At 42.4% G+C, this 27,494-nt stretch overlaps 2 protein-coding genes across 4 annotated transcripts; one reads left to right on the plus strand and one right to left on the minus strand.

Annotated features, from left to right (window-relative positions):
* Positions 1 to 449: 449 nt before the first annotated feature.
* On the minus strand, positions 450 to 16,541 carry CHADL (chondroadherin like). Of its 3 annotated transcripts, none has more exons than XM_080971371.1 (5): positions 16,447 to 16,541; positions 8,133 to 8,301; positions 4,753 to 6,423; positions 3,284 to 3,450; positions 450 to 2,592 (listed from the first exon to the last, which is right to left on the minus strand). In XM_080971371.1, exons 2-5 carry the CDS (start codon positions 8,286 to 8,288, stop codon positions 2,301 to 2,303), a joined length of 2,286 nt encoding a protein of 761 aa, XP_080827497.1. In that variant the 5' UTR covers positions 8,289 to 8,301; positions 16,447 to 16,541; the 3' UTR covers positions 450 to 2,300. The 3 variants fall into 3 exon arrangements, with proteins under 3 accessions (XP_080827497.1, XP_080827498.1, XP_080827496.1); XM_080971372.1 differs by lacking the exon at positions 16,447 to 16,541 and adding an exon at positions 15,614 to 15,744; XM_080971370.1 differs by lacking the exon at positions 16,447 to 16,541 and adding an exon at positions 13,521 to 13,595.
* On the plus strand, positions 10,950 to 27,494 carry LOC308457496 (uncharacterized protein). Its single transcript, XM_080971385.1, has 4 exons — positions 10,950 to 10,963; positions 22,932 to 23,374; positions 24,720 to 25,318; positions 25,996 to 27,494. The coding sequence occupies exons 2-4, from the start codon at positions 22,936 to 22,938 to the stop codon at positions 26,857 to 26,859; spliced, it is 1,902 nt and encodes a 633-aa protein (XP_080827511.1). The 5' UTR covers positions 10,950 to 10,963; positions 22,932 to 22,935; the 3' UTR covers positions 26,860 to 27,494.

Here is a 27,494-nt window from a genome sequence, read left to right on the forward strand (position 1 = left end):
ACTCTTCTAACTGTGGGCATTTTGATGGGCCCCAAAGTCAGCGTGTTTCTCCCACCTTGGCCTGAAATGAAAGAAGGCTGTTGGGTGGGGACTTGAAATAGTCCAGAAGTGTGGACCATCCCTGTCAGCCTCCTCATTCCCAAGCTTCTGGTGAGGTGGTTTTTCATCTCCTTCCTCAACAATAAATGTGTACGGGGAGAGTCCTGATCTAACCGTATGTTTTTGTACAGACTCTACCCATCTTCTACCAACTTTCTCCTTACAGAAAGTAAGTCTGTGCTTCTTAACATCAGGAATGAAAGTAAATCTCATTTTTATAAATGTAAAAAAAGAATAAAAGTAAATCTACACACACTAGATCTGTAACTGAAGTGTTTATATTTTAGCTTTATTGTTTATGATACTTATATAGCCATATAAAAAGAGCTTGCTTCTAATTGTATTTCACATACAAATAATTATTTGTGCATTTAGTTACATGTAGGAAACAGCCCTGAAGCTGTGGGGGAGTTTTCGTTTTGATTTCAATGTCATTAAGCTGTGGTACCTCCTGTTATTCTTTACTAGAGTGACATTTAAGATTTGTCTCTTACATTGCACTGGCAATGCACTTCCATCTAAGAATATGAATTCCTTCCTTGTTTTGTTGCTGTAGCTGCCAGCATCCCTGACCATACAGATGACAGCCATAGTCCAGCACTGGTCCCTGGTGAGGTTAAAAGTGGCCTAAGCCTGTGAGAATCTATTCTGAGAAGTGAAGCAACAACTACCCGATTTACATTCACAGGAGCAGCCACATTGCCACTATGAACCAGTCTTAAAATTCTCACCACGAGAGCAGATGGGCCGTGGTATATCTCCAGAAGAGGGTTGCCATTTGATAAAATATTAATAATGACGCTTTTAATTCTGCTAAGCTGTTACCTTGTGAAATAATGGTTGGAATAAACACTGGCCAGCCCCCTGCAATGGCAGCTTCCTGGGATTTAAATCATGCCCATTACTTAAGCGTGTGTTTCCATCATCCTGGTGTTTTGAAAAGCTCCTAGGAGGAAATATCACTACTTCCCTGGGCAACTTGTTCCATTGTCTGATATTTCTTACAGTGAAAAGGTGCTTCCTGATATGCGGCTTTCAGCTGCTAACTTTAGCATGGACGCTTAGAAAGAAGTCATTTTGCAAGCAAAGGAACTTGCTTTTGAAAAAAGCATGGTTAGGATAAGGCTGTAAATCTGCTGTGCTACAACTTGCCCCCATGGCTGCTTTTGTTTCCTGCTGTGAAACGCTTGATTTCATTTTTGTTTGGAGACATCTTGGTTCTTTGGAACAGTCTTATCCCATAGTTCTTTCAATGCACATTCTTTTGTTATTGCGTCAAATCCCCCATATTTTGTCTCTTGTAGAATGTTTGTCGCCTCCAGAGATAACTCCAGAACACACCAGAGATAAGAGGCAGTTTAACCTTGGGAAGAGCATTGGTTGCTTACAGATGGTGAGCTCCTAGCACTACCCAATTATTGCTCTTCTGTGGTAAGCTATGCTAGAATTCACAACAAATTCCTCAATTCTGAATTGCAAAATTCTGTAAATAGTGCCAAAAGCTATTGGCATGTAGAACATCAATGCATAAATTTGGCAAACTGAATACAATGAGTAGCAGAAGACAAAGACTTAGCCAAATTGTAGCTTAGCCCAAATATTCCAATGCTTAGAAAAAGCATCACAAGAGCATTGACTTTAATAACTAATATACTTCACAAAGTCAACTTTCTAACTATCTCCTCTAACAGAAACTGCTGTTTCTACTTCAACAAAATGCTCCTGGTTGAGACTGTGGGTTCTTTTATAATTTAGCAAAGATGCAGAAACAGCACACAGTTCAGCTGTGGGCAAAAAATTCAGCAACCTTGAGAAAGCTTTACATTACGTATGTATGTATGGCAAGCTCTTAATACTTTTTAAGCCCTTGTTAAATACAGACAGACTGAAAAGTGTGCAGGACATGTCTGGCTAAATCATGGTGACAAGAGGAGCACTCGGTACCTGCCACTACTTCCAGACTAGCAGAATAAATGATAGAATATTTAAGTGTGCACATTTGCCCATACAGTACAAGCATCTTGGAGATTTCAACCATGCTCAGTGCATGATTGTATAGGCAGACAGCTATAGCATACCGCTCCACTTGCCTGCCTCTTTAACATCTAAGATTGACTTTTGGTATAATTATCATGTATTCCTTTGAAAATGCACCTTTTGTAGTATGGAGGGATTTACAGGCCATAAAAATGTGCCCCCTCTCAAGCCTTTCTCCCCCTATTAATGGAGAAGCGCATTTTCAGCAACTTGCTTTTCCTGCTTCTGCTTTTCCTGCTTTTCTTGACTCGTATATTCCCAGCTTGCTGCTGCCTCTTCTTACTGGAGCTCCTTCCAGCCTTGGCTTTGGCTTTAGTTGAACTGGTTCTTTTTGTCTTCTTGGTATTCCAGCCCGGGCAGCTTTGGAAGATAGTGACGAGCTTCACCTTCTGGCCACGTACCTCTGCTGGGGAGCCACAGGTGGCTCCTACTCTAAGATTCAGCTTGTCAAGCCACCTGAAGAGGAGGAAGAAGCGAGGCAATATAATCAGCCTAAGTACTAAGCCTTTGTATCTTCACAGTCACACACTTTCCTACATTTCTGAAAGCTTGCTTCTTGATACAAGAGGATCTTCAGTTATTGTGAAACACAGAGGAGGAGAAAGGAAGGTATGGAGACTTGATTGATTTCATTAATTTAATGAATTAATTTAAAATTTTAAAAAAATTCTAAGTCAGCCTAGGCAACTATGGAGCTCAGCTTATCAGCTTGATGCGTAAACGAATGAACCACCTTTTCAAATTGTGTCGGGTTGCCTATCTCTTACCTAGCTTTAGTCTAGATACGCTGCAGCATTTGAGTCAGCTTAAAGCATATTGGCTTGAAAGCAGATGCAATAGCATTTGAAGTGAGTTGGTATAATGAAAGAGTTGCTTCGTATTTGCTGCTCTTGGGCCTTCCCCATCCCTTACTTGGTTTATTGGCAATAAAGAGGAACATGTTGAATTACTGTACAATTTTGTGACTAGGCAACAGAAACTAGAACAGTGCCCATAATCACTATGCTGAGATGGCTGGCAAGAGTGCTAGTCTGAGCATGTTAATAGGATGCGTTTGAAGCCCTGCCAAATAAGAAGGAGAGACAAACGTTCTACCCAAACTGCTGTTCTACAAGCCCTTGTGCAGTAGTGGGAACTAGCAGCTCACTTGCGTAGCGGGAGAAGTTGGCAGTCGCAAGAGAAAGGAACATCACTCAGGCTGATGACCTCCAGAGCTGTAAAGCTGTGTAAGTTCGGCAGACTGCGCACTTTGTTTTTCTCAAGATACAGGCTTCTTATCTGTGGGCCCAAGCCAGTGAAGGCACCAGAGGAAATCTGCAAACACAGAACGAGTTTGGCTGTCAGACGCTTAATGACATCAGCAGTAAATTCTACGTTAGCCAGTTATCTGAAACTTCTGGTGACATTGACCTACTTGGCGTGTCCCACCAGAACCCTTTGGAAGGGGAAATGGAATTGCTCTACCAGATCTGAGCATCTTCAACCCATAGCTATAAGGATGCTGGAATAAAGGAAATAATAGTTCTAGCTTTTAAATTTGCTCATCTGCCGTGGTTTCGGGCTTTGTACCTTCTCCCAGCCCCTTTGAAAAGTATCCAGTTGATGGCAGCTTTTAAGCAAAAGAAAAACAGCAATAACCCCCGAGATCATATTTATACATTGTGCAGGTAGTTTGGATGCAAGCTGTTTAAAAAACTGACACAGTGAGTCGGACCCCTGGTTCATTTAGCTGCGCTCTGGGGTTTTATTCAGGCAGGCATCTTTCCCAGTCATAGCAGGAGATGTCAAGGAATGAACCTGGGACCTTTTTGCATAAGAAGCCTGTGTCCTGATAACTGGCAATGGCCATTCCCTTGGCCTGCAGGAGCCATGAGATGAAATGGAACAGCTGTGCAGCAGAGAGAGTTTGAGTAGGGATAGCCTCTCCTGTGGCCACTGCAATGTGTGGAAAAGCCACACCTGCTAGAAATTGTATTGCATATCTCTGTTAAAGGCCTAAGAGCAGATTTTGTGGTCTGGGGGGAGGTCATTAGCTCAGAGGCAGGCACCTGACAGTAAGAGCTGTTCGACAGTGGAATTTGCTGCCAAGGAGTGTGGTGGAGTCTCCTTCTTTGGAGGTCTTTAAGCAGAGGCTTGACAACCATATGTCAGGAGTGCTCTGATGGTGTTTCCTGCTTGGCAGGGGGTTGGACTCGATGGCCCTTGTGGTCTCTTCCAACTCTATGATTCTATGATTCTACCTTCCTTGCATGCAGAAAGCCCTGCACTTAATGCCTGGCATTGCCAAGTGGGGCTGGGGGAAACCCCTGTCTGAAACCCTTGAGAGCTGCTGTCAATTGGTTACTGAGCCAGATGAACAATGCAAGTCTGACTTGATTAAGTTTATCCCCTTCAGGTGAAGCTTGTACTGTATTTGGGGAAGGTGGCAAGATAGGGCCTACAGCTTGGATAGGGCCTCCTAACACATTTGTACAATTTCCCAAATTCTTCTTATGACACCTGAGAACTTGGTATTTAATAAAATTAAGCAAAGAAACATTTGCAAAGGGGTGTTATTGGGAATATGATGGCAAGAAAAGGCAGGTCTTAATTTCCAGCCTTCCTCCCCCTGCTTACCTGTTCTAGCCCCATATCATCCAAATACAGGTGCTGCAGAGATCTTGCCACTGGCAGGAAGGCGCCATCCCCAATGTGCTTTATGGGATTCTTGGACAACTTCAGTTCACTAAGCGTGGGCAGCCCTCTGAGAGACTTGGTGGGCACTTCCTGCAAATGATTCTCGTCTAGATGCAGCTTCTCCAGCAGCTTGGCATGTCCCAGAGCCTTGGGAGACATGTGAGTGATGCGGTTCCCTGTTAAGTATAACCAGCGTAGCTTCTCCAGCCCAGCCAGATCATTATCGGTCAGCTGACTGATGGAGTTGTGTTGCAAGTGGAGGGCAAAGAGGTTTGGCAAGAGGGTGAAGGAGCTTTTGGATATTTGGTTGAATCCATTGTGGTCCAGATAGAGATATGCAAGCTGAGCAGGCCCTTTGAAAACATCAGCATCTACAGAATCTATGTTGTTGTTAGACAGGTAAAGGTAGACAAGGTTTTTCAAGTCCTGGAAAGCACCAGGCTGCAGCCTTGCAATCTTGCAGTTCTGCAGATGGAGTGAGGTCAGGTTTCTCAAGCCAGGGAAGGAGTCTTGAGGTACCGAGTGGAACTCATTATGGCGCAAGTCCAGAAGTTGGGTGTTGCTTGGAAAGCCTTTGGGAATACTCTGGAGGTTTCTCCTGACACAGTTTGCATGCTGGGAATCTGGTGAACAAGTACATCCTTCTGGACATCTTACAGCATCCTTCTCTGGTTCCCTGGTGACTGTGGCCAGGCTAGGCAGCAGCTCCTCACCCAATGCGTGACTTCTGCACTTCATATCTGTTGCCCTCAGGGATTCCAGGTGCTCTCCCCTGACGGCAGCAGGACCAGCACATACCACATCGGCGTGTATTCTTGCTTTCGCAGCCCATTCCTTGAAGGGGCGCATTTCACAAGTGCAAAGGACAGGGTTCCCTGTTAGGTCAATTTTTTTGAGGTGGGCCATCTCCGTCTGTGGCTGCAACACGGACAGCTGGTTGTTATGCAGGTCAAGAGTGTGCAGCAGGGGGCTCTTGACAAAAGCTCTGTGTGAGACTTCCTGAAGGGCCATGTTGTTCAAGAAGAGCTGTTTCAGGGATGCCATCTCAATGGCCTCCTCACCAATATAAGTGATTGGATTATTTCCGAGGTCTAGCTGGGCCGTGCCAGACAATCTAGAGAGCGCCTCGTTAGGAAGGAACTGAAGTTCATTGTGATCTAGGCTTAGCTTCCTAAGGGTCGATAATCCACCAAAGGCCTCGTTGGCAAGCACATTGAGTGAGTTGTGGGACAAATTAATCCACTTGATCAACTGAAGTCCCTGGAAGACCATATCTGGTAGGTAAACCAAGGAGTTTCTTGCCAGGTTAAGAAAGGTGAGGAAGCCCAGTTGACTAAAAGCCCCTGGCTTTATTTCCTCAATGCTATTATTTTCTAGGATAAGCTGCCGGAGGGAGGAGAGGCCATCTAGAGACTCTTGATAGATGAATGCTATATTGTTGGAAGCCAAATTGAGGTAGACAAGCCGTCCTAATCCCCTGAAAGCCCCTTCCTCAATGCTTTCCACCTTGCATCTCTGAAGTTTCATGTGGGTGAGGTATGGAATAGGCAAGAAAGTTCCTGCAGAGATGACTTTGATTTCATTACCCTGGAGGTCAAGTCTTTGAGTGACCTGTTGATTACACAGATAAACATTAGCTTTATCCTCAACTAATTTCTTGCTCACGGTCTTTTGGAACAATGTTGCCTCTGGATGAAAAGTCAATTCCTCACTCCCTGGTGTCTTTGTTATAATAGAGAATTAGCATATTATTAACTATTCCATACTTGGAGTAGATATAGAAAATGACTTTTCCCCATAGGTCTCACCTTTTGAATCCACAACAACAGACTTCAAATTCAATCCCAGAAAAGACTGAGAGACCTTTTCAGATGGGAAAAGCATAAATGTATAGTTGCATGGACCTGATACCAAATGGGAATTTGTCTACTTGAGACCAGAGTTTTGGGAGTCTCAGGTCTGGGTAGCCACAGGGTATCAGTAGCTTCAAATAAAGCAGTTTGTACAAAAAGGAGCAGGTAATATTTTCAGGCTGCATCAAACAACTTATTTGAGAAGGTGGTTATAGAATACACTTTAATAAAGGGGGTACTTTCTCAGTTGTATAGTCTGTGATATGATTTTGACTATGATAAAATACCTTTGAACAGAGACTTGGGTTCTTGGATTTCTGAAAGTGCTTGGTCTGTCATAACAATATGATGACTTCTTTGGCTTGTTATGATTTAGGAGCATAAGAAGCTGCCTTATGCTGAGTCAGGCCAATGGTTCATCTAGTTCAGTGTTGCTTACACTGACTGGCAGATGCTCTCTGGGGTTTCAGGGTTTAAGTGGCATATTATTCCAGCTAAAACCTCATTCCAACTGCAGGATGTGTGCAAGGGGGGCATGCCTATTTTATCCATTTGTGGTGGAATTGTAATATGGTACATGGGTGAGGTATACAAGTTTTGGGTGTAGATAGGGCCAATCTTAGGTGCTAATGCTACTGTAATTAATCATCTCACTGTCTTAATAGCCTAGGTATCAAATGTACCGTATGTGTATTATTTTGACCTGTTTGTAATTGCTGAGATTGTTCTTTCCAGTAGTGCAAGGCTCAAGGTATATGATTGATTAAGGAATGTCTGATAAAATCCTTAGATATGATGTAAATGGATGAACTGACATATTATTAATATTAGAAATTTGTTAGAGGCAGCAGCTGTTCTTTAAAAAAAAGTCTCTGGGTTAGAGAGACCTTAGATGTCTTCACTAGAACTTTTAAAGAAACTGGAGCTGTTTCATAGACTCATAGAATTGGAAGGGAATGTCAAGGCTCATCAACTCCAACCCGGTGTGCGAGCCAGTGTGGTGTAGTGGTTAAGAGCGGTAGTCTCGTAATCTGGGGAACCGGGTTCGCGTCTCCGCTCCTCCACATGCAGCTGCTGGGTGACCTTGGGCCAGCCACACTTCTCTGAAGTCTCTCAGCCCCACTCACCTCACAGAGTGTTTGTTGTGGGGGAGGAAGGGAAAGGAGAATGTTATCCGCTTTGAGACTCCTTCGGGTAGTGATAAAGCAGGATATCAAATCCAAATCCAAACTCCAACCCACTGCTAATGCAGGAAACCCATTAAACATCTCTGATAGGTAGCATTCCAGCCTTGGCTGAATAATAAAGGAGCATCCACCACTTTACAAGGCAATTTCCCCCCAAAACTCTTTCCAGTTTGAACTTTGCCAGTGGGATGTCGGAGGAAAGGGCCCTAGGGATGCTTCACAGAAGTGCACTTGTGCAAACCTCGTGTTGCACGTCCCTCGTTGCTTCCCACAAACTGACCTGAGGGATGTTAATGGGCACCTTGGTGAGGTTCTTGTTCAAGCACATGACTTGATGCTTGATGCCGTCGCAGAGGCAGATTTGTGGGCAGCGTTCAGCAACCGTCTTTCCGGTGAGTAGGGCTGACAACAGGAGAAGGCGCACAGAGGTCCACATCTTGGGGAAGCGGCTGAGTAGGGAATATGCAAGAAAGCCAAGTCGTAAGGCAATATTAAACTTTCTGCTGCTGTCGTGGACTGGCTGGAGGCAGAGGAGTGGTGGGAGGCTGGATGGGTAAATGGTTTGAATAACGCAGCATCCTAAAATGTGTTAGAAAACACAAGGCAAATCCTCAGCATGTGTTCCCACCATACTTATTTAGTAACAGTTAAACAAATGGGCTTGTGCACTGGGTGTGCATGCTGAATGCACAAAACCACTTACAGTGGTACCTCGGGTTACAGACGCTTCAGGTTACAGACTCTGCTAACCCGGAAGTAGTACCTCAGGTTAAGAACTTTGCTTCAGGATGAGAACAGAAATCGTGTGGCGGCAGCTGGAGGCCCCATTAGCTAAAGTGGTACCTCAGGATAAGAACAGTTTCAGGTCGAGAACTGACCTCTAGAACGAATTAAGTTCTTAACCAGAGGTACCACTGTATTTTTTAAAAAATGCTCTACACGGATGACCTTAATATTGTCACTGTGATGTAATAAAAACGGGTATAAACTGAGCAAGTGATCTTAAGATACACTGCCTCCCCCTCCCTGCCAATCCAAACCTTAATATATCCAAGACAGGCACTTTCCATACCAGAAACCTTCATTCTTCCTCATTTGTAATGTTGCTCCTGGACTGGAAGCAAATCACAGTTCTTGCGAATTAAGACCAATTAAAGCAATCTGATGTTGAGAATGCAACTTTAATCAATTTAGCTCTTTAATACTGCTGCTTCCTGCTTTTCCTTCACTGCTCTTCACTTTGTGTATTTTTTAATGGCTGTTTTTAAAAGACAAATGTTAAGGCTCCCGTTGTTAGAAGTGAATCTGACCTACCTTAGGGAGGCCCCTCAGCCAAAGTAAAGAGAACAGCAGGGGCTTTGGAGAGAGACCAAGAGAGAGAAGGAAATGGAGGAGGGGTGTGTGCAATTGGAATCGCAAATCAACATAGTTTAGACAAAATTAAAATGGAGGAAGAAATCCCTGAAGATTTAGAAACATGCATAAACTGGGCACAAAAGCCCAAAGCAAAAATCAGTATTTTTTCATTTACAGGGCAATAAAATTGATTTATACTGTATATAGCCCTCTCTTCTGCCCACCCCACCTCAACTGATGTGCAGGTTATTTTACATAATGCAACAAAATTAAACCATCACTTGATGCCAAGAGGTTCATTTCTTTGCTTTCCCTTCATTCGCCTTCTTTTTGCGCGACCTTCTTTGTGAATTTTCATTTTTCTTTGCCTGTTCCCTCAAATCTGCATGTCTTGGTTATTTTCTGTGCCTGTCAATTTTCCTCTACTGCCAAGGTTAAGATTTCCCTCCTCCCTGAAGACCCCTTTCTCTGTAGAATACAAGAGTCTTTACATACATACACCACTTCATTCATTAATTCATTCCACACCTCACCCATTACAAGTAATAATACAAAAAAATTGATTTCCTAAGGGATAGTCTTGCTTAGTGGAAATATAAAATATTTTCCCTTACTTCCTCTCAGTAAACTGTCAATTACAATACACTCTTCACACATAAAATAAACACAATGTTTAATACCAGTGATGAACACAACTGTATCCTGGGAGTGTTATGAATTGCATATATTTTTTAAGAGAGAAAGAAGCTCCTATACTTTAAGCGACTAATTACAATGAAAGTGGAGTTTACAAAGGTGTATGGTACTGTTTTAAGTGTTGCATTTTTTATGGACGGTTCCAAACCTGGCTGATTCCACAGCCATCCCTGTCAGAGGAGCACAATATGATTCAGATGTCCTTGGTATCTAACTCCCATCATCCCTCACCACTAGCCTTGCTGGCTGGGGCTGATGGCAACTGGAGTCCAGCAACATAGGGCGGGACATAGATATGCCATCCCTACCCTAGGCCAAGTCTAAGAAGCCTTGTCTTCTAATCCATCTCTCTCTTTATTCCTTCTGTGCCAGCAGGCAGCTTGATAGAAACCTGGCTGCAATATTTATACCCTTCTTCTACTTCAAAGAGGTCAAAGCAGCTGAGGTCAGGCTAACGTTCCCCCGATTCTCTGGAATGTGTGCAAAGCTTGAGTCTCATGTCCTTGGTGGTATTGGGTCCCAATATCTCCATTTCCTGAGTCACATGTTTACTATGACCAGTTTGTCTGTCTGTCTCTGTCTGCGGTGCAGCTGGCTAGACACAAAGCTTCCCAAATTATTCATCAAATGTTGAAATACTTAAAGACTAAAAATACATCACCCACCCCATTGCACAATGCTGACTTAAAACATCTGCTTCTAAGTTTATTAAACTTAGGAACAGATTTTACATCTTGAACTGTACAACTAATTCATACAGTCATGTTGTGGAGAAATACCCATTTAGGAATGAAGTGTCCCTATTCCTTTAGCCAGACAGCTTCCTATTATTTGGCAGCAAAAGGGTGTTGTAAACAAAAACCGCTCCCTTTCCCTTATGGGGTACACAAGAGCTCTTATAGAGTCCTTTGTAGGTTCTGCATCAGTAGGGGAAAATAACAGCAGCCAACCAGAGAATATTGAGAAGCAAAGCAGCTAGTAAGCCTGATCTTTATTAAAGCTGTTGCAACAGGGTGCTCCCTCCACATGCAGGAGAGAAGAGGAGGACCCAGGACAAAGGTGTGCAAGCCCTTATATAGACTTTTGAACTGCCCACCCTAGAACCTAAGACCACCCCTCCATACATCATACATACATACATACATACATCAGAGAAGGGGCGGACTACAACAGAAATCTGAGTGCCTTGTTTTTATCCTGTCTGCCAGGTTACCTGATTGGATTACCTGGGCATCCTGGCCACTCTTTTGTTATGATAACTACTCAATTTCTGAATCCAGGTTACAGGTCACAGGCTCACCCTATTCATATCTTAAATGTGCCCTTAAGGCAGGACTTGTGAACAAAGAGACAATAGGGAGACTTCCCATTTCCTTCGACCTTGCAGAGAAATATTTGAGGTAATTTGGGAGAGACAAAATGGTTTCAGGACTTTTTTCTGTGGGGTTTCAGACGTGGTTTATACATTTATGTATGTGCTTGCTTGGTACATTTATGAACATTTATTTTATATAATAAGACCTTAAAATTCTTATAACAAGGGCTTTATAATTATCCCCGACTACAACTGACAAAATGCTTCCCCTTCCCCAAGGTGCCCACTAACATCCCTAGTTCCTTACCTGGATAAGGCTACGTAAAGTTGGGAAGAGTAAAAGAAATATTGGTGTGAAAACTATCAGAACCTTGTAAATGTTCCTGGTATGTGCATTTGCAGTGAAAAGAGCTGAATGAGCTCTTGTTCAACAGTGGTGTGTGTGCGCTTTCTCACTCCCTCTCAAACACACAAACACACAGGGAGGGTGGAAGCAGGGAAGGCAGCAGCAAAAAGGAAGACCTGCAATTACCTTTAATTTATCAGTTGCTGCTACCTATAATATTTGGGGGTCAACTGAGGGGTTGTCTATGTACACCAATAAAATAGCATGCAAAATAATTTGAAAGCACATCCACATGTCTCTTGAGTACCTTCGCAGAGTACCTTTTAAATTTTTAAATTTAAAAATTGTACTTCTGTTTAGGAATTAATATGAAACCAGCATATGGATTGCAAACTCAATATGTTTATTTATCATGTGTATAGGTATCCCCCTTGAGCACACTGGGTAAGACCTGTGTGTAAAGTCATCATCCGTTGTTGTTGTAATTAATTCACATCCCACACATGTTGCAGGGCGTTTTGTAGTCACATTAATTCTTAGATGCAAGAGTCTTCCGTGTAGGAATTGTGTCATATATGCAATGGCACTCATTTAGGGGAGTGTTTCAGTGCATTTACTCTGCATAATCTCAGGGCATATTCTAAATCAGAAATGGCTAACCCTCAGTCTGAGAGCCTGATCTGTCCCTCCTAGCAAATTTTTCTGGACCCCTAAGACCCCATCAATTTTGGCAACGAAAACAAAAAACAAGGGAAACCTCTTGTTGGGTTTAAAACCTCTCTGCTCACCCCAGCAGTCTGGTGGGAATGAGAATGGACTTGTCAGCTGATCAGTTATCTGATGAGCAGGAAAGGAGTGAAGTGGCATCTGTTTTTGGGTGGTGCTCACGGAATATAGCTGATAGTGTGGAAAGTGAATATCGAAAGTACTTGCAGCTTTCAACAGAATAACAGTAGGCTAGAAGGCCACCAGAGATTTATACCCAAATGCCCAGGCAAGAGCAAATTCAGAACTAAAGGTAGACATTTTGTACAGCTCATCTTTCACACAGGGCAGGGACAACAGTCAAATAGCATTGCGGAAAGTGTTGGGAGGCACAGAGCATAACACAGGCTTGGCCAGTCACATTGCACCCTCTTTTGAGGGGGTTGCACTGGCAATATTTATCTGCCTGATGGAGGCCTTGCTTTACCGCTCATAAAGTAGATTTGAATATAACAGTCCCTTCATTTATTTCAAACTATTCAAGTAACTCCATGTACATGAGGTAATTTGTTTTCTGTATAATTTCCTTCACTGCTTATGGTGCACTGGAAGGCTAGAATTTTCCACAAAGTTTGGGAAATTGTCTTTATGGAGGGTTGTGGGACTGAAGGGAGAATGTTGGTTTATTTGCCATAGAGTTGAAATGATCACACACACACACACACACACACACACAGACACACACAAGCTGTTGGGAATGCCTGTAAAGCTGCCATACTGTTGCTTTGAATGTCAAAAAAATAAGGGACAACACATCTCATGAATGCTTCCGCCAATGGAAGCCCTGTATTCAGAATGTCCTTTGAAAATGTCAGGATTTCAGCCTACAAAGGGAGAATTTATTATCATCACAAAAGTGACCCAAAGTGACTTACATTAAAGCCAATTAAAATAAGCACAACCAATAAAAACCTAAAAACACACCTATACAGATAAAAGACAGGTCTTACAGATCTGAACCCTCTAAGAGAGGCTATAAATACCTGAAAGCCCAATGTAGAATGCACTGCAGTCATCCAGCCTACAGCCGATAACAGAGAACAGAAATTACAGTAGTTAAGACTGTCCTTGTCTAGATATGAGCACAGCTGGGCCACCATTCAAAGCCAATGGAAGGCACTCTGCACCGTCAAGGCCACTTGAGCCTTAGGTGACAGAAGTGAATCTGGAATTACCCGTAAGCTACGTACCTTCAGAGGGAGTGAAAACCATCCAGGATTCTCATACAAGCTAATCAGTCCTCTTTTTTCTGCCTGCCATTGCAGTGGCTGGTAATGGAAACACACATCGAGAACTGTTCATCCTTGCATTAACACTGGACTCTTTGTAATACCTTTAGACTTGGGCAAGCTGCAGCCCTTCCACAGAAGGAAACAAGGAAGCTCATGGAGCAGAATTGCAGAGCGCCGCTTCCCCCCTTCAAGCTGTCAAATAGGCCAACCTCTATTACACAGCCTCTCATTTATGAAGGCGACGAAGTCCTTGCTCTGCAAGCAGTTTCTCAGTGTGTGTGTGCATGCATATATGCACACACAGCAAGTTAAATTTCCAAATATCCTTATTGATTTGAATGATTTGCTCCAGTACATTAAATGCAAATTAAAACAAAGGAAAAACCTGTTGGATTCCAGGGTTTTGTTGTAAACAAAAATTGCCCTTTTCCCTTATGGGGTATCCAACAGCCCATATAAAGTCCTTACATAGGTTCCCTATTGGTAGGAGAGAATAACAGAGGCCAACCAGAGAATATCGAGAAGCAAAACAGCTAGTAAGCTTGATTTTTATTGATCTGTTGCAACAGGGTGTTCCCCTCACCCGCAGGAGAGAGGAGGGACCCCGAAAAATGGCGTGCAAGGCCTTATAAAGACTTTAGAAATTGCCACCCTGTGGATCAAGACCACCCCCAGAAACATCATACATACATCACAGAAGGGGTGTAACCTCAGATACATCACACCTACATCACAGAAAAGGCGGTCTAAAACAGAAATTTGAATATTGTTTTTCTCCTGTTCTTGTTTATCTCCTGTCTGGCAGGTTACTTGATTGGATTGCCTGGGGAGCCCGGCCATTCTTAGTTCCTGGGCCAGGTCACAGGTTCACACCCTATTCATATCTTAAATGTGTCCTTAAGACAGGATTTGTGAGGAAAGAGACAATGGGGAGGTTTCCCACTTTGACCTTGCAGAGAAAAGATTGGCTCAGTTTAGGAATCAAAATGGTTCCAGGTTGGTCTTCCTGTGCTGATCTATGTATGTACTTGGTTGGTACACTTAGGAACATTTAACATATATCTAAGACCTCAAAATTCCTATCACAGTTTATTATTATTAGCCATCTCAAATTTCTGTCTGGGACTCACTTCTAGCATGTTCCTGGACCACAGTGTGTCAAAAACCAAATTTTAGTTGCTCAACTTTTAGGTAATATGATATGTTGTTGTTGTAGTGTTGAAAACTATATAAAATATATATTTTTAAAAAACAAAACCCACCAGATTTTAGTTTATTTGTTTGACCTTAAGAATTTGCCAGTGGACACTCCAGGTTTCAAGGGCCCAATCCAGCAAAAGTTAGTTGCAACTACACTTGACTGACATTTTCTAAACAGGATAATTAAATCAGCTTCAAATACTAATTAGTTGAACTGTATAATTATTTCTTTCCATGCAGGGCTAAAACATGGGCCTGGATCATCGAATGCATTTACAGTGGTACCTCAGGTTAAGTACTTAATTCGTTCCGGAGGTCCGTTCTCAACCTGAAACTGTTCTTAACCTGAAGCACTACTTTAGCTAATGGGGCCTCCTGCTGCTGCTGCACCGCCGCTGTACAATTTCTGTTTTCATCCTGAAGCAAAGTTCTTAACCCGAGGTAATATTTCTGGGTTAGTGGAGTCTGTAACCTGAAGCGTCTGTAACCTGAAGTGTCTGTAACCTGAGGTACCACTGTATTTTATTAGAGAATTGTTATTTTGTTCTTCAGCCAGAACAGGCTCTCAATAGAGATTTAGTGTTTAGTTCAGTTCGTGACTCTTTTCTGTTTGTCAGCTATTTTATAGTAAATATAAAAAATAGGTTTATTAGCATAAGGGTGCTTCATGATTTCTTTAGTGAATTAATCTGGAGGGGCGAATGGGACACACTGCCTTCTGGATACTGTTGTCACAATCACAGTGAAAGTTAGAACAAATCTTCCATGATTTACATAGCATTTAGAGTATTAAAAGCATAGTAAAAGCCTTGTGTTTATGAAACATACATATGTTTTATTTATTTACTCACATTTATATTCCATCTCTCCTCCCACTCAGGGTGCTTCCAAATGAGTGTTTATTGTGAGGTGTTTTTTGTTTTATTTTTTGCAGTGCTCACATGTCATTAGTAGCCCAAATTTTTCGCTCTCTGAACCCAGATGTACTATTTGTGGAAGAAATCCAGGAAATTAATAGTTAAATAGAACCATTGTGAATAAACAAATCAGAACTTTCTCATTTATAATGTGATCCTGGGCTGTTCTCCTGTAGTTTTCAGTGTTTAGTTCAGTTCATGACTCTTTTCTGTTACACAGTCTTTGTCAACTTCTTTATAGTAAATATAAAAAATAGAATTTCTTAGCATAACAGTGCTTTCAGGTAGTCTGTGTTGTAAATGAGGAGGGGGTCATTCAGGTATTGCAAATGGGTTATTGACAACAGTTTTTCATTTATCATACTTCCCCCAGAAAGGGTAAATCAAGATTAAGGGCTTCCAGATTGAATCCTACCCATAAAATTGAGTCAAACAGATACCAGCAAAATTCAGATGGCAGTTTAAAAGGATTTGGCACTCTACTGCAATAAAGCTACTTTCCCCACAAAAATCAGACTTTTGTGGTAAGCAAATGCACTGAAGATGATGGGATAAGCCTGGTTTGATGCAATGTGATATAACTTGCCTCTTAACAAATCAGAATGAACGCTCAATACACAACCCAGGCTCCCAGGCTGTGAAAACAAATCAGGTTAAAAGCTCAATATGGAAGTAGGCTAAAAAAAACAGGCTAACATGCCAACGTTGGGTGCGTGTTGCAAAAATGTGCATACATGAGGTGTATTCATTCCACAATATACACCCACCTGGAAGCACCCTACCACTCTGGATGATTCCAGACTGCCATTTGTGAGTGGGATTCAGTCTTGTTTTGACGGCAAATTTAAGTTGTGCAAGGAAAGTTGATTCGTCTCCCTTGCCCGATCAGACTTATTGCGATAAGGAAAACGACAGGGACAATATGCACTGGGGAGTGGGCGATACCGTTTACTTGAGGCAATGTCCTATAACAAATCAGGAGGAATGCTCAGTAAAGAGGTCACCTGGAAGTGGCCTCTATGTTCAGGGTAGCAAAAAGAGCTTTTCCACACTAAGCCCCATCCTGAAAAGAAAAGCCAACAGAGGTGACCAGCACACCCCGACTCTCAGCTTTAAGGTTGTGGCCCTATTATGCGCATTTACCAATACATCTCACTGAACACACTGGATCTTAATTGGGAGTAAAGATGCGCAGGATCGCGCTGCACATCACTTGCTTCTAATGACGTGAGACTTGCAGCGGGGCTGGGCTTACACTGCACTTTCCTCAAATAATTACGAGCCTTCTCTCGCAAATAGTATTTTTATTCGTGCATCAAATGCATATTTACAGTGAACGGAGCTGATAGGAATATATACTGTACAAATCTGCTCCTGCACAGACTTCTCTGAGCGGCTTCCCAGGCAGAAGCGAAGGCAATTTTTCCTTGAACAAATGACCTCATTCATATTCTCTTCCCCGCCCCATTTCTGTAAACTAGCACCGGAGGTCTGAGCATGCGCAGCGGCGATCATTATCCGGCAGCCTTCGCGACAAGTGCAGACGTCATGAGAAAGCAGAGCCGGCTTGGAGGCCTGCTTAATTTGCATATCCCATCATACATTGCGCGGAAGGCCATAGATGATAAAATTTAAATACTTTTATTAATGTTTTTGTTTCGAACCCGATTATTAAACTGGCCTTGTCACCCTGGAAATCTACTGTTTACACAAGGGATTACTTTGGACAGGTCCGTTAGGTATTCGCCCTCACCTGCGAGGCTGTTGACTGATCTCCGGTAGAGGCGCCCGAAGGCTTTTCAGCATACTCTGGTTTCTCTTCAGATCGTATAAATCTTTCGCCTTTTACTAAAGATTTCCGTGGAGAGGAACATTTATGAGTTTACAACTAATTTTTTGAGGCTCTGTTTCGGCAGAGCTGTCTTATACGGTTTCAAAAAGTAGAATAAACTATTTTTTCTTTGAGTGGGTGTTTGGCGTTGTCCTTTTAATTTCATATTATTTATTTATGTGTTTCTGAGGCTGTAAGATGTGTGATAGATCTGTGGTTTTTCTATTCTTAAGAAAGTGTGGGGTTAGAAGTGAGATGTGTTTTTGTTGGTGTACCAGTTGGAGATGGGCTATTATAAATAGTTTTGGGGTTTCTTTACTGCTTTCAACATTGCTCTTCCTTTTGGGGTTCTGTCTGAGTTGCATGATCTTAAAGAATATGAGTTATGTTACTTCTCATCTCCATGTTAACATCATATTTAACCCTACTCTTAAAATCTAGAAATAAATAGTATTGTTTGCCAAGAAAATTATGTGTCTATGGTTATTTTTGTAATTTGTGTGTAATTTGGTATTTGTGTTTTTTTGTGTGTGTTTTTTTCTTGTTGTATAAATAAATATTAAAAAAAATAAAATAATAATAATAAAAAAGAAATAAATAGTATATCACTTAAACAACAATGGAATGACCGTGTATTTATTGATCAAAAGCACCCAGCAACCCTCACATTTCTGTTCTTAAATTTCCTGAGCAAATTAATTACTCCCAGTGTTGTAGCACATTTGTCTTGCTTCTGTTATTATGGATAGAGTCCCCGGTCAAGGCGGTTCAAGATATGTGAATCCCAAGATGGTACAATGTACAAACACAAAACATTATGGTACTCCAGTGTTTGTTAGAGTTGATGTTTGTTATGGTTATAGTATGTTTGCCTTGTAAGTGATCAATAGTGGAAAAATAATTTAAAAACAAAAGCACAAAGCAAACAGTAGATTATTCCCAAAATCTGAACATTCATGTTTAATACCATATACTTAAATAATCATATGACTATAATAACTGGTTGCAGGCATGTATCTGGGTGTATGGTAAGTCTCATGGAACTCAATAGGACTTCCTTCTGAGTAGACTAACATAGAATCAACCTGTAAAGGTGTTCTTTAATCATTCTCCCAGTATCTTCCTTTACATCTTTCACCACATCTCAGTATTGTTTATAATACCCAGTTCTGGGAATAATGTTTGTCACAGGGGTTTATGTAATACATGAATTGAAAGTAATATTGGTGTGGGAAGTGAGTGTAATATTGGTGGTAGAATCAATGATCAATATTAGTTTTACTTGTGATGTACTTAGTTTGGGTCATGGAATAACATGCAGACATAGCATTTTGTGATGAAAGTAATGCACAGCGTTACTAGAACCCCTGTTTTTTCCTCCCTTTTTTAAATTAACAAACAATAAGAAGTAGTAGTTCAATTTATATATATATATATATTCCATTCTGATGGAAACACATGTAAAATGTTGGAATCCTATTTCATAAACATTTGCCTTTTTCCATAAATTGAAAAAGAGAAATAAAGAAATATTGATTCCACTCCACTACTTCCTTTTTACTGCCTTATCTACTGGTGTTTTAAGACAGTATCTGGTGCACTGGGTCACTTTTTAATAGGGTGGGGGGCTGCAGGACCATTTTCACTAGAAACAATAGAAGGAAACACTTGTTCAACCCAGTTTCCTATACCAGACTTGATGTTTGAAGGGAAGCATATGAAAGAGCAGTGAGAGAAGCCAGCTACTTGGCTGTACAATCCAAAAGCAGCTCCGAGACAGCTTAACAAGAAGCAACGCCAGCAGGTAAGGGAGATTCATGGCTCAAATTGATGAGGATGCAGGAGCCACACAACAGGGAGCAGCACATGAGAATGATAAAAGCCTGAATCCAGTTTGTGCCCCTAAAGAGATACTTGTTTTAGCAAAGGGGTTTCCTTATCATAGACTATAAAATTTAAGTGGGTTTTGGGGTGTTTTGAAGGCTAGTGACAGTGAGGATTGTTGAAGGCTATGTAGCATAGCAAAAATGGGAAAAAGTATCCAGATTTAATTGTGAAACCAATATGTATGTTCCAAATAGGTACAACCATCCACTGATGAATGAGAGACTCTGATTGCATAATGCAGTTAACAGACTGTTTTTACTTTGAAGGATCTCAGGTCTTTACATTGGCACACTTGCCTTGCATTTCCCAGCAATTGAGACCACAGTATTAGTGTTGTAACCCACACTGAAGGGTGGGTAAGAAAGAAATAACAGTAGTGAGTTTTCCTCCCAGAAAGTGCATGATGCTGTATTTGAATTATTTTCAGGTTGACATTTGATGATGGTGTGTGCACAAGGACCATCTGCCCAAAGGATATGTGTACTGTGTGTTGTGGTTGTGCAAATGACATTTGCATGTATAGCTTTATGTTCATTACATCACTAATGAAAAATGACCCAGCTCTCTCCATTCATACTGGGCCGTTTTGTATTTATGTTATTTTTATGTCTTTAATGACAGGACACTCTCATCATAATTTCTTTTACAGGTTTCTAATCTCACTTAAAATATATTAAGAAACATATGGTTGCTACCCCCTTCCAATGACTGAATACAAATCTAGAACTATGTAAAAGCATAACCTGGCTATCGCTTTGCTACAATTAATCAAAATTCACCATTTTTGTAAATTCACATGCTTGCTGGACTGAAACAGTCTTCCTAGTATTCCTAATAGTGGTGTCTAGTGCCCATTGGAACTGATAGGGTGGAAGGCATAAAGGTCAACACTAGGTAGAGCCAGAGCCAATGACAGAACCAACTAATTCTCATTTTGCCCCCCTCCTCCTGCCTGTTGAGTTCTGCAAGAGGCCACACTGAGACTGAGAAAGAGGAGGAAATTGCCGCCTCCTGTTCTTGGTGTAAGAAAGAAGGCTGGCAGGCAGGAGCTGGCTGAGGGCGGACTAAGGTTGGTGGGGCAGTGACCCATTTGCCATAATAGACCAACCTCCCTAACAGTGCAGCCCTGTGCACAGTAACCTGAAAGCAAGTCACAGTGTGAGCTTACTCACTAGTAAATGCATGGAGGATTTCAAGACCAGAACTGCCATTGATGTGAGTTTCATCTACAGAAATCCCTACCCAGGTTTGAGAGCTTAACTAGCATGGATGAACATTAATTAAGTGGAAATTAGGTACTGCCTGCTGCTTCTTGATCAAAGTTAGGGCTAATGTGGTACAGAGAGTTAAAAGCTATTTGCTTTTCCATCACTGAAAAGCCCCTTAACCCAATACGGTGAACCTGTGGCTCTCAGTCTGAAGTTGGACTCCAACTAGGTCCAATAGCTCAGCAACCTCACAAGGGCCACCAGTTCTCTTCTAGAAAATGTGCAGATCCATATAAAACCACCTAATGGGCATCACTGCTGTTGTCATTATGTAGACGGGGGATGTGGCTGTTTCATGTATTGTAGAGTCAGATAGCAAATATAACATGTTAGGACAGGAGACTCTTGGGCAATTTATACATCAATTATAGAGCATGCCTGGGGACTTTCCCAGTTCTTCTCCCTATAGCTTTTCCATGTGTGGATTTATATTTTACTCACATCCATAAAATCACAATTTGCATATGGTTTTATTTGAGTGGAACAGTATGTTTCAGTTGTGTTTTATTTATGCATATTGGCTGCCTTTGGAAGGCTTGGCTTGAAAGCTAGCATAGACACAGGTATTTTAAAAATGAGTAAGATTATCTGATGCAGAATGTCACATCCCAAGAATTGCCATTTTAATTTATAAGCTAGAGCAAGTTTCTACTCTGCACTCTCAAATAAATCTATTTTTACGGGCAAAAAACAAACCCCCAACTTCCTGTGTTTCTTGGCCACATGGACTGAAGTCACAGAGCCCATTCATCTCATGCCCATGTAGAGAATAGTAGCTTATGCTCAAATTGTCACAACACTCATCAGAGATAATTTAACAGCAGACACTTTTCAAATACCACCAGAGGGAGGGAAATCAAGGGCAAAGAGGTCTTATGCCAGTGTTTCCTGCTTTCCAGATTGCTGAATCAGTATATTTTTAGCTGTAAATTATACCCCTGACTGAAACAAAAGGAGGAAGCCCCAACACCCTCGCTGTTTGCTTCCAGAGGCCAGTTAACTGCTTTCTAGAGGGGTAGATGTGCTACTAAGTTGTTTTAAGAACAGTAAGAGTATTTTGCAGCCTTTTAAAGACTAATAAATGCATTATGGCATAAGCTTTTGATGGAGAGCCTTCTCCAACCTCGTGCCACAGGCGGATTTAGGGGAGGAGCAAGGCCGGTTCGCCTGCACTAGGTACCCAGCTGAGAGGGCGCCACAACGATGATGTAGAACAGAGGCGGGGAGCTGTGTGGATTTAGGTGTTGCACAGGGCACTGCTGAAATTTGGAAGCCCCAAATCTGCCTCTCCTGCTTGTGCCCTGCATATGGTTTGGACTATGGACACAGCCACTTCCTAGAAGATTATGTCCTGCACATGCATGGAAGTCTTCTGCAGCATCCACACATCGCATCAAAATAGCAGCCCACACTTTCCTCCTTAATTCAGATATCCCTGCTGTTTCTGGGTTGTTTTTAACTTACTGGACAGGATTAAGCCAAGAAGACTAGGACTGTGGTAAGAGGAAGTGGAGAGCATGTCAGTTAGTGCTAATGTGGTAGGGGAGGGCCACGGAAGGCCAAGTGACTCTTACTCTCCCTTGCCTTGAAAAGCTGGGTGTTTCAACAAGGGATTACCAGCAAAGAGACAGCAAGAATGATGGCTACAGAGCAACTGGGGGAAAGTGTGACGATCAGTCTGAGTCTGCCTGAAGGCCTATCCAAGTGACAGTGTCAACTGCAGAGAAATCTTGTTCTACTATAAAAGCTTTTATGGGTTGTGAAGGGGTGAAGAGATTTGCTCCTTTCTTGTCCCGTCAGTCTAGGACATGGGAAGTTAACATGCTGCCCTCCATAAGTTCTTGTATTACAACTCCCATCAGGCCCTGCCAGCATGGTCAATGATCAGGGATGATGGGAGTTGTAGTCTGCTCCGCCCCTGCCCCCCCCCAAAAAAACAACCCCACACAATCTGGAGGGCACCACATTGACCACCCCGGGTCTAGGGCTCAGACACGTGCCAGAACAGCACACAGAAGCCTATTTTAACCTTAAGTATGAAGACTGAACAGCATTAAGGTGACTTCACACATCTTTGCCAAAGCCCCTTAGTGCACAGCAATGTAAGCTTTTGAGCTGGGGAGACGTGGTGGGATGCATGTATAATTCTGACACATCTTCATCATGCAATTGGTCAGAAAAGGCTCTGGCTGAGCAGAGCTGCATCCCAGACTACTTGCTGGTTTCTGAAGTGTATTTAATTATTTCAGTCTGCTTTAAATTACAGCATTATGGCTCAGCGCTGGTGTGTGGCCTTTGCTCTGTCACTACTGTGGATCATTGCCAGCCCAGAGCTCCTGGACCGTTCCCAATGCCCCATCGGTTGCAGCTGCTCTTTCACAGACTGGTTTATTCGGTGCTCCAATGCCAGCCTCTCTTCTCTGCCCACTGGCATCCCACAAGCCACAGTGGAGCTTGATCTGCAGTTCAATCAGCTTGGCAGCCTGCTGGCAGCCTCTTTCCCAGATTTGCCCGAGCTCACCACGCTTTTCCTTGGGAGCAACCAAGTGCGCCGGATTGAAGCAGGAACCTTTCTCGGTGTAAAGAATTTATACCACCTCCACTTGGACAACAATCTCCTTGAAGAGATCCCAGAAGGGGCATTTGAAAACCTGACCAATCTAGTCTTTCTGCACCTGGAGCACAATCGGATTGCTTACCTTTCACCAGGTATTTATAGATGGGTGTTTTCCCCCCCTCATTGCTAAGGTAGTGATTATCCCTCTCACTTTCATTCCCAACAGTTTTAGGGTATGAATTGTAGGGAAAGGATGCCTTTGGGATGAATGAGTGGACACATAAGACTTAGAAAAATACCAGCAGCTGACCAATTTAGAAGCTAAGCACAAAGCTGATGTGGAGTAACTTCACTGAAATTGGCTAGTTCAAGCCCTCTATGAATTACCGTATTTTCCCGTCTATAAGATGCCCCCATATGTAAGACACCCCCTAATTTTTGACATTATTTTAAAGGGAAAAAACCTAGTCTTATACAGTACACAGAAAAATACGGTATTTCAGCATAAATTCAATATGGATCTATTCAGTTGAGGCAAACATCTCTTTTCAACAGCAATAAAGTAGGCCCACGGTATTACTGCTACTGATAATGACGCTCATTTTTTATGTGCGATAGGCCAGATTCTGGTGCCCTATAGCTTATTCTGGTGCCCTTCCTGTTGCCTATTGTATCCCTTATGGCACAAAAGAAGATTCTTATTTTACTCTTGGTGTGGAAGAAGGGAGAGAGCTCTTGACATTCTCTGCAAATTTTATAAAATTAAATTCTAACACAAACAAGGATGCAGGTCTGTAATTTTTTGCCTGAAAGTTCTGTCCTGTCCTGATGACACCACTGAGCACAAGACCACATTCAGTGCCACAGTATTGCAGGAGGGACCAAGAGGTTAAATCTGAATATCTCTAGAGATTACACACACACACACACACACACACACACACACACCCCGTAAACCAACTTGCCTATGAGGAAAGACAAGTTAACCTGGCATCATCCTGAGGTGTCAGGTGGGGGGAGTCTTGGGAACAAACTAGATATCATCAAACACAAATGTGCACCATGAAAAGTAGAAACTGGCCAACAATATTCATTTTATTTATTAATTAAAATAGTTATATGCTGTCTCTCAAGTCACAGTTCTGCAAGGACCAAATGATAGGCTAGTTTCTGTTGTGCCATGTTCAAATCCCACTGCTAGCACCATGTGATGTCTGGTTCTCAAAAGTTCTGTGAAACACACTGAGTAAGGCTCAGGCCTCCCATATAGCAACAACTTTGTTCAATTAATCTGAGCACAAGCAAGTATAAACACACACCCAGAGAAGGAACCCTAGACCTAAGCACTTGGTTGCTTAAGCACTTTTCACCTGTGCTGGAAAGCAGTTCACAGATGTGCTCTGCACATCATTACCACCCTGGGGAGGACAGAAGTGGGATGGAGTTACTAGCTCTCAGCTCAAGGCAGCTCTTACTTCCACCCTCTCTTTTGCCTAGGTGCATTCTCCTCTTTGAAGCGACTGAGTCTGCTAGACTTGAGTCACAACCTGTTGACTGAACTTTCAGACCAGGCCCTTGGTGGTCTCCAGCAGCTACGCAAACTTCACCTCAGTGCTAACCTTATTGCCAACTTGTCAGCCAGAGCTCTCCCGGGCAACATGCGGATCCTCTACCTCGACTGGAACAGGCTGAAAAGTGTGCCGCTTGCCGTCCGCACCTCGGCCACTCTCTCCAGCCTTTATCTTAGTGGCAACCCAATCCAGCAGCTGACATCTCTCTCCTTCGGGAGGAAGCTCAGCTCGCTGAGGCAGCTGTTCTTAGAAAACCTGTGCGTGGAGAACATTACCAGCTCAACGTTCAAACGGCTACGCAGACTCGAGGTCTTGAGCCTGAGGAACAATAGTTTGGAGTCGCTGTCACCTCTGTCGTCGCTGAAGTATCTCTCGACTTTGTATCTGACTGGGAACAAGTGGCGCTGTGACTGCAACTTAATCTGGCTTCGCACCTGGCAGAAGCAAGTAGTAAGAAAAGATCGCAGCCCAGTGGAATGCAGTTCCCCGGAAGCCCTTCAGGGACAACAACTGGCTAATGTAGAGGTAATGAACAATCTGAATCACACTGACAGACCCCAGAAACACCTTTCAAATAGAACTGTTGAAGAAAGAGGGGGGGAACAGACACCCCTCTCCATCTGCCATCCAGGGTAGCAAGGGACATTATCACAGTTCAAGGGCAAAATTTTAGCCACCTGAGGATACTGATCCTTGATTACTTTGTATAACAGACAGAAAAGAGCCTAGAGATAGTCTAAAGCTGGGCCACAAGACAATTTCCCCAGAGTTGAAAGTGGTATGAAACAGGAACACTTGCTTGGGGTGTGTCCACTAGTCTCTGGCAAACAGGTTTTGTAGGTTTTTATAATGCTTCAAGAATATGCAAAGCCTGTTAGCTAGAGGCAGACAACAATGGGGCAGAATAAATGAGTGTGTACATCACAGGCAATGTTGTCATCCAACCACATTCATTTCTCTTTAAGCATTCTGTCTGCAGCAAAATGGGTCACTGAAGGAAGTAGTGGCAACGCTAAATTCAACTCTGAAGTCATAAGAGCTTTCTTAGGAAGCTGTAACATTCTGTACGTTACACTTACTTGTCATGTACTAAAACGAAGAGCCTTCATTTAGACATTACGTATAAAGGAGAGAGCAAGTGTGACACACATTACAGTTGATACTGGAAGATGACTTCTCTCATGTCTTCTTTTCCCCTCCAGTTACAGAAATTGACTTGTCCACCTTTTCAAACCGATTCAGCCACCACCAGCTCCTCTACAAATGCCATGCCTGCGATATCTACTCTACCCAGTGAACGACTTTTGCTACAAGCTGCTACGACCCTTCCTATCACTGTTTTCACTACTTTCGTTACCAGTAGGATGTTCTCTGTTGCAGGAACAACTACACAAAATAATCCCACTTCAAGACCAACCACTCATGAGACCCATTACATACTGGAGAAATATGACCCTTGCCTCTCTGATCATATTAGTAGCATTCACATAAGAACAAAAGATCACACTGCCCTGGTGGTTACTTGGTCTTTCTCTGGAGATCATGACCAGTTTGAAGTGCGCTACAAGTCTTCTGTGGATCAGCACATACTGCGAGTGATTGGACGTTTAACTGAGATTGAACTTCACCATCTGCAACCAGGGACCGATTACAGGGTTTGCGTTATTCCTCAGAACGAGAACCTCCTGGAGTGTGTGGCTCCTCCAGCCCAGCAATGTGCTACAGGGCGCACTGAAGCCCAAGTTCCAGCTCAGCACAACTTAGCCCTGGGAATTGGCATCACCATCGCACTTTTAGCACTGATGGCCCTGGCTCTCTTTGCCTTCTACAAGTGGCGGATCCGACCCTTCCAGTTCCAGCGCTACTATGATGAAGATGGGCTGCTTTCCCGACGCCAAGGCACTGCCCAGTCCAAGCTGACCACAGAGCCAGTCTATGAGAACTTAGAAGAGGACAACCAGCATGTTTATATGACAGCTGCCAGCCAATGGCCTCAAGAGAAGATAGACTGCACTCCTGTTGTCCCATCCAGATTTTCATCCACACCAGCCTATGCAAGCCTCTGATATTTACAAAATATTAGTTATTTGTTAAAATGACCAGGTGTCGTGAATGGCATCCAAACCTTCGCAGCTGTGGATGAGAACGTTTCTTACATGACCACAAAGAAATGCTGAATCTGATGGAAGAAATCTTTTCTAACCTGTCTCCTCCTTTGTGAAGATTTTTTCAAAGAAATGAAGTCAGCCGTTATTAACTTTTACAACAATATCAGGAAAAAATATTATTTGGGTATTCATGTTAGCGTAAACTAGTGGCTTTGTTGGCTGAACCTGAAAGGGGATCCATCTATATCACTTATTATGCAAGAGATTCCTATTTTTCTGAAGACCAGAAGGGGGAAAGCACACAATGATGCCATCATAGCTGCTGCCTGACTATCTGGGATATGCTCCACACAACTGCAATCTTTAGAATTTTTTCATATATATTAATGAAATAGTATTTGTGAAGAAACCCCTGCCTATAGTTCATGACACAATTGCTCTTTTGATAATCAACAGTGCATGGATAGATGTTATTCGCTTTATTTTTTAATGATTCAAGCTTGGCTTCAAGGTAATGTGTTTTAAAATAAATAACCTGGACAACAAAATTCAAACTAAAAAGTAATTAAAAATGGCGGTATTGTTGAATTATA

Source organism: Podarcis pityusensis (assembly GCF_964106645.2).
Source record: "Podarcis pityusensis genome assembly, chromosome: 10".
NCBI classification, from domain to species: domain Eukaryota; kingdom Metazoa; phylum Chordata; class Lepidosauria; order Squamata; family Lacertidae; genus Podarcis; species Podarcis pityusensis.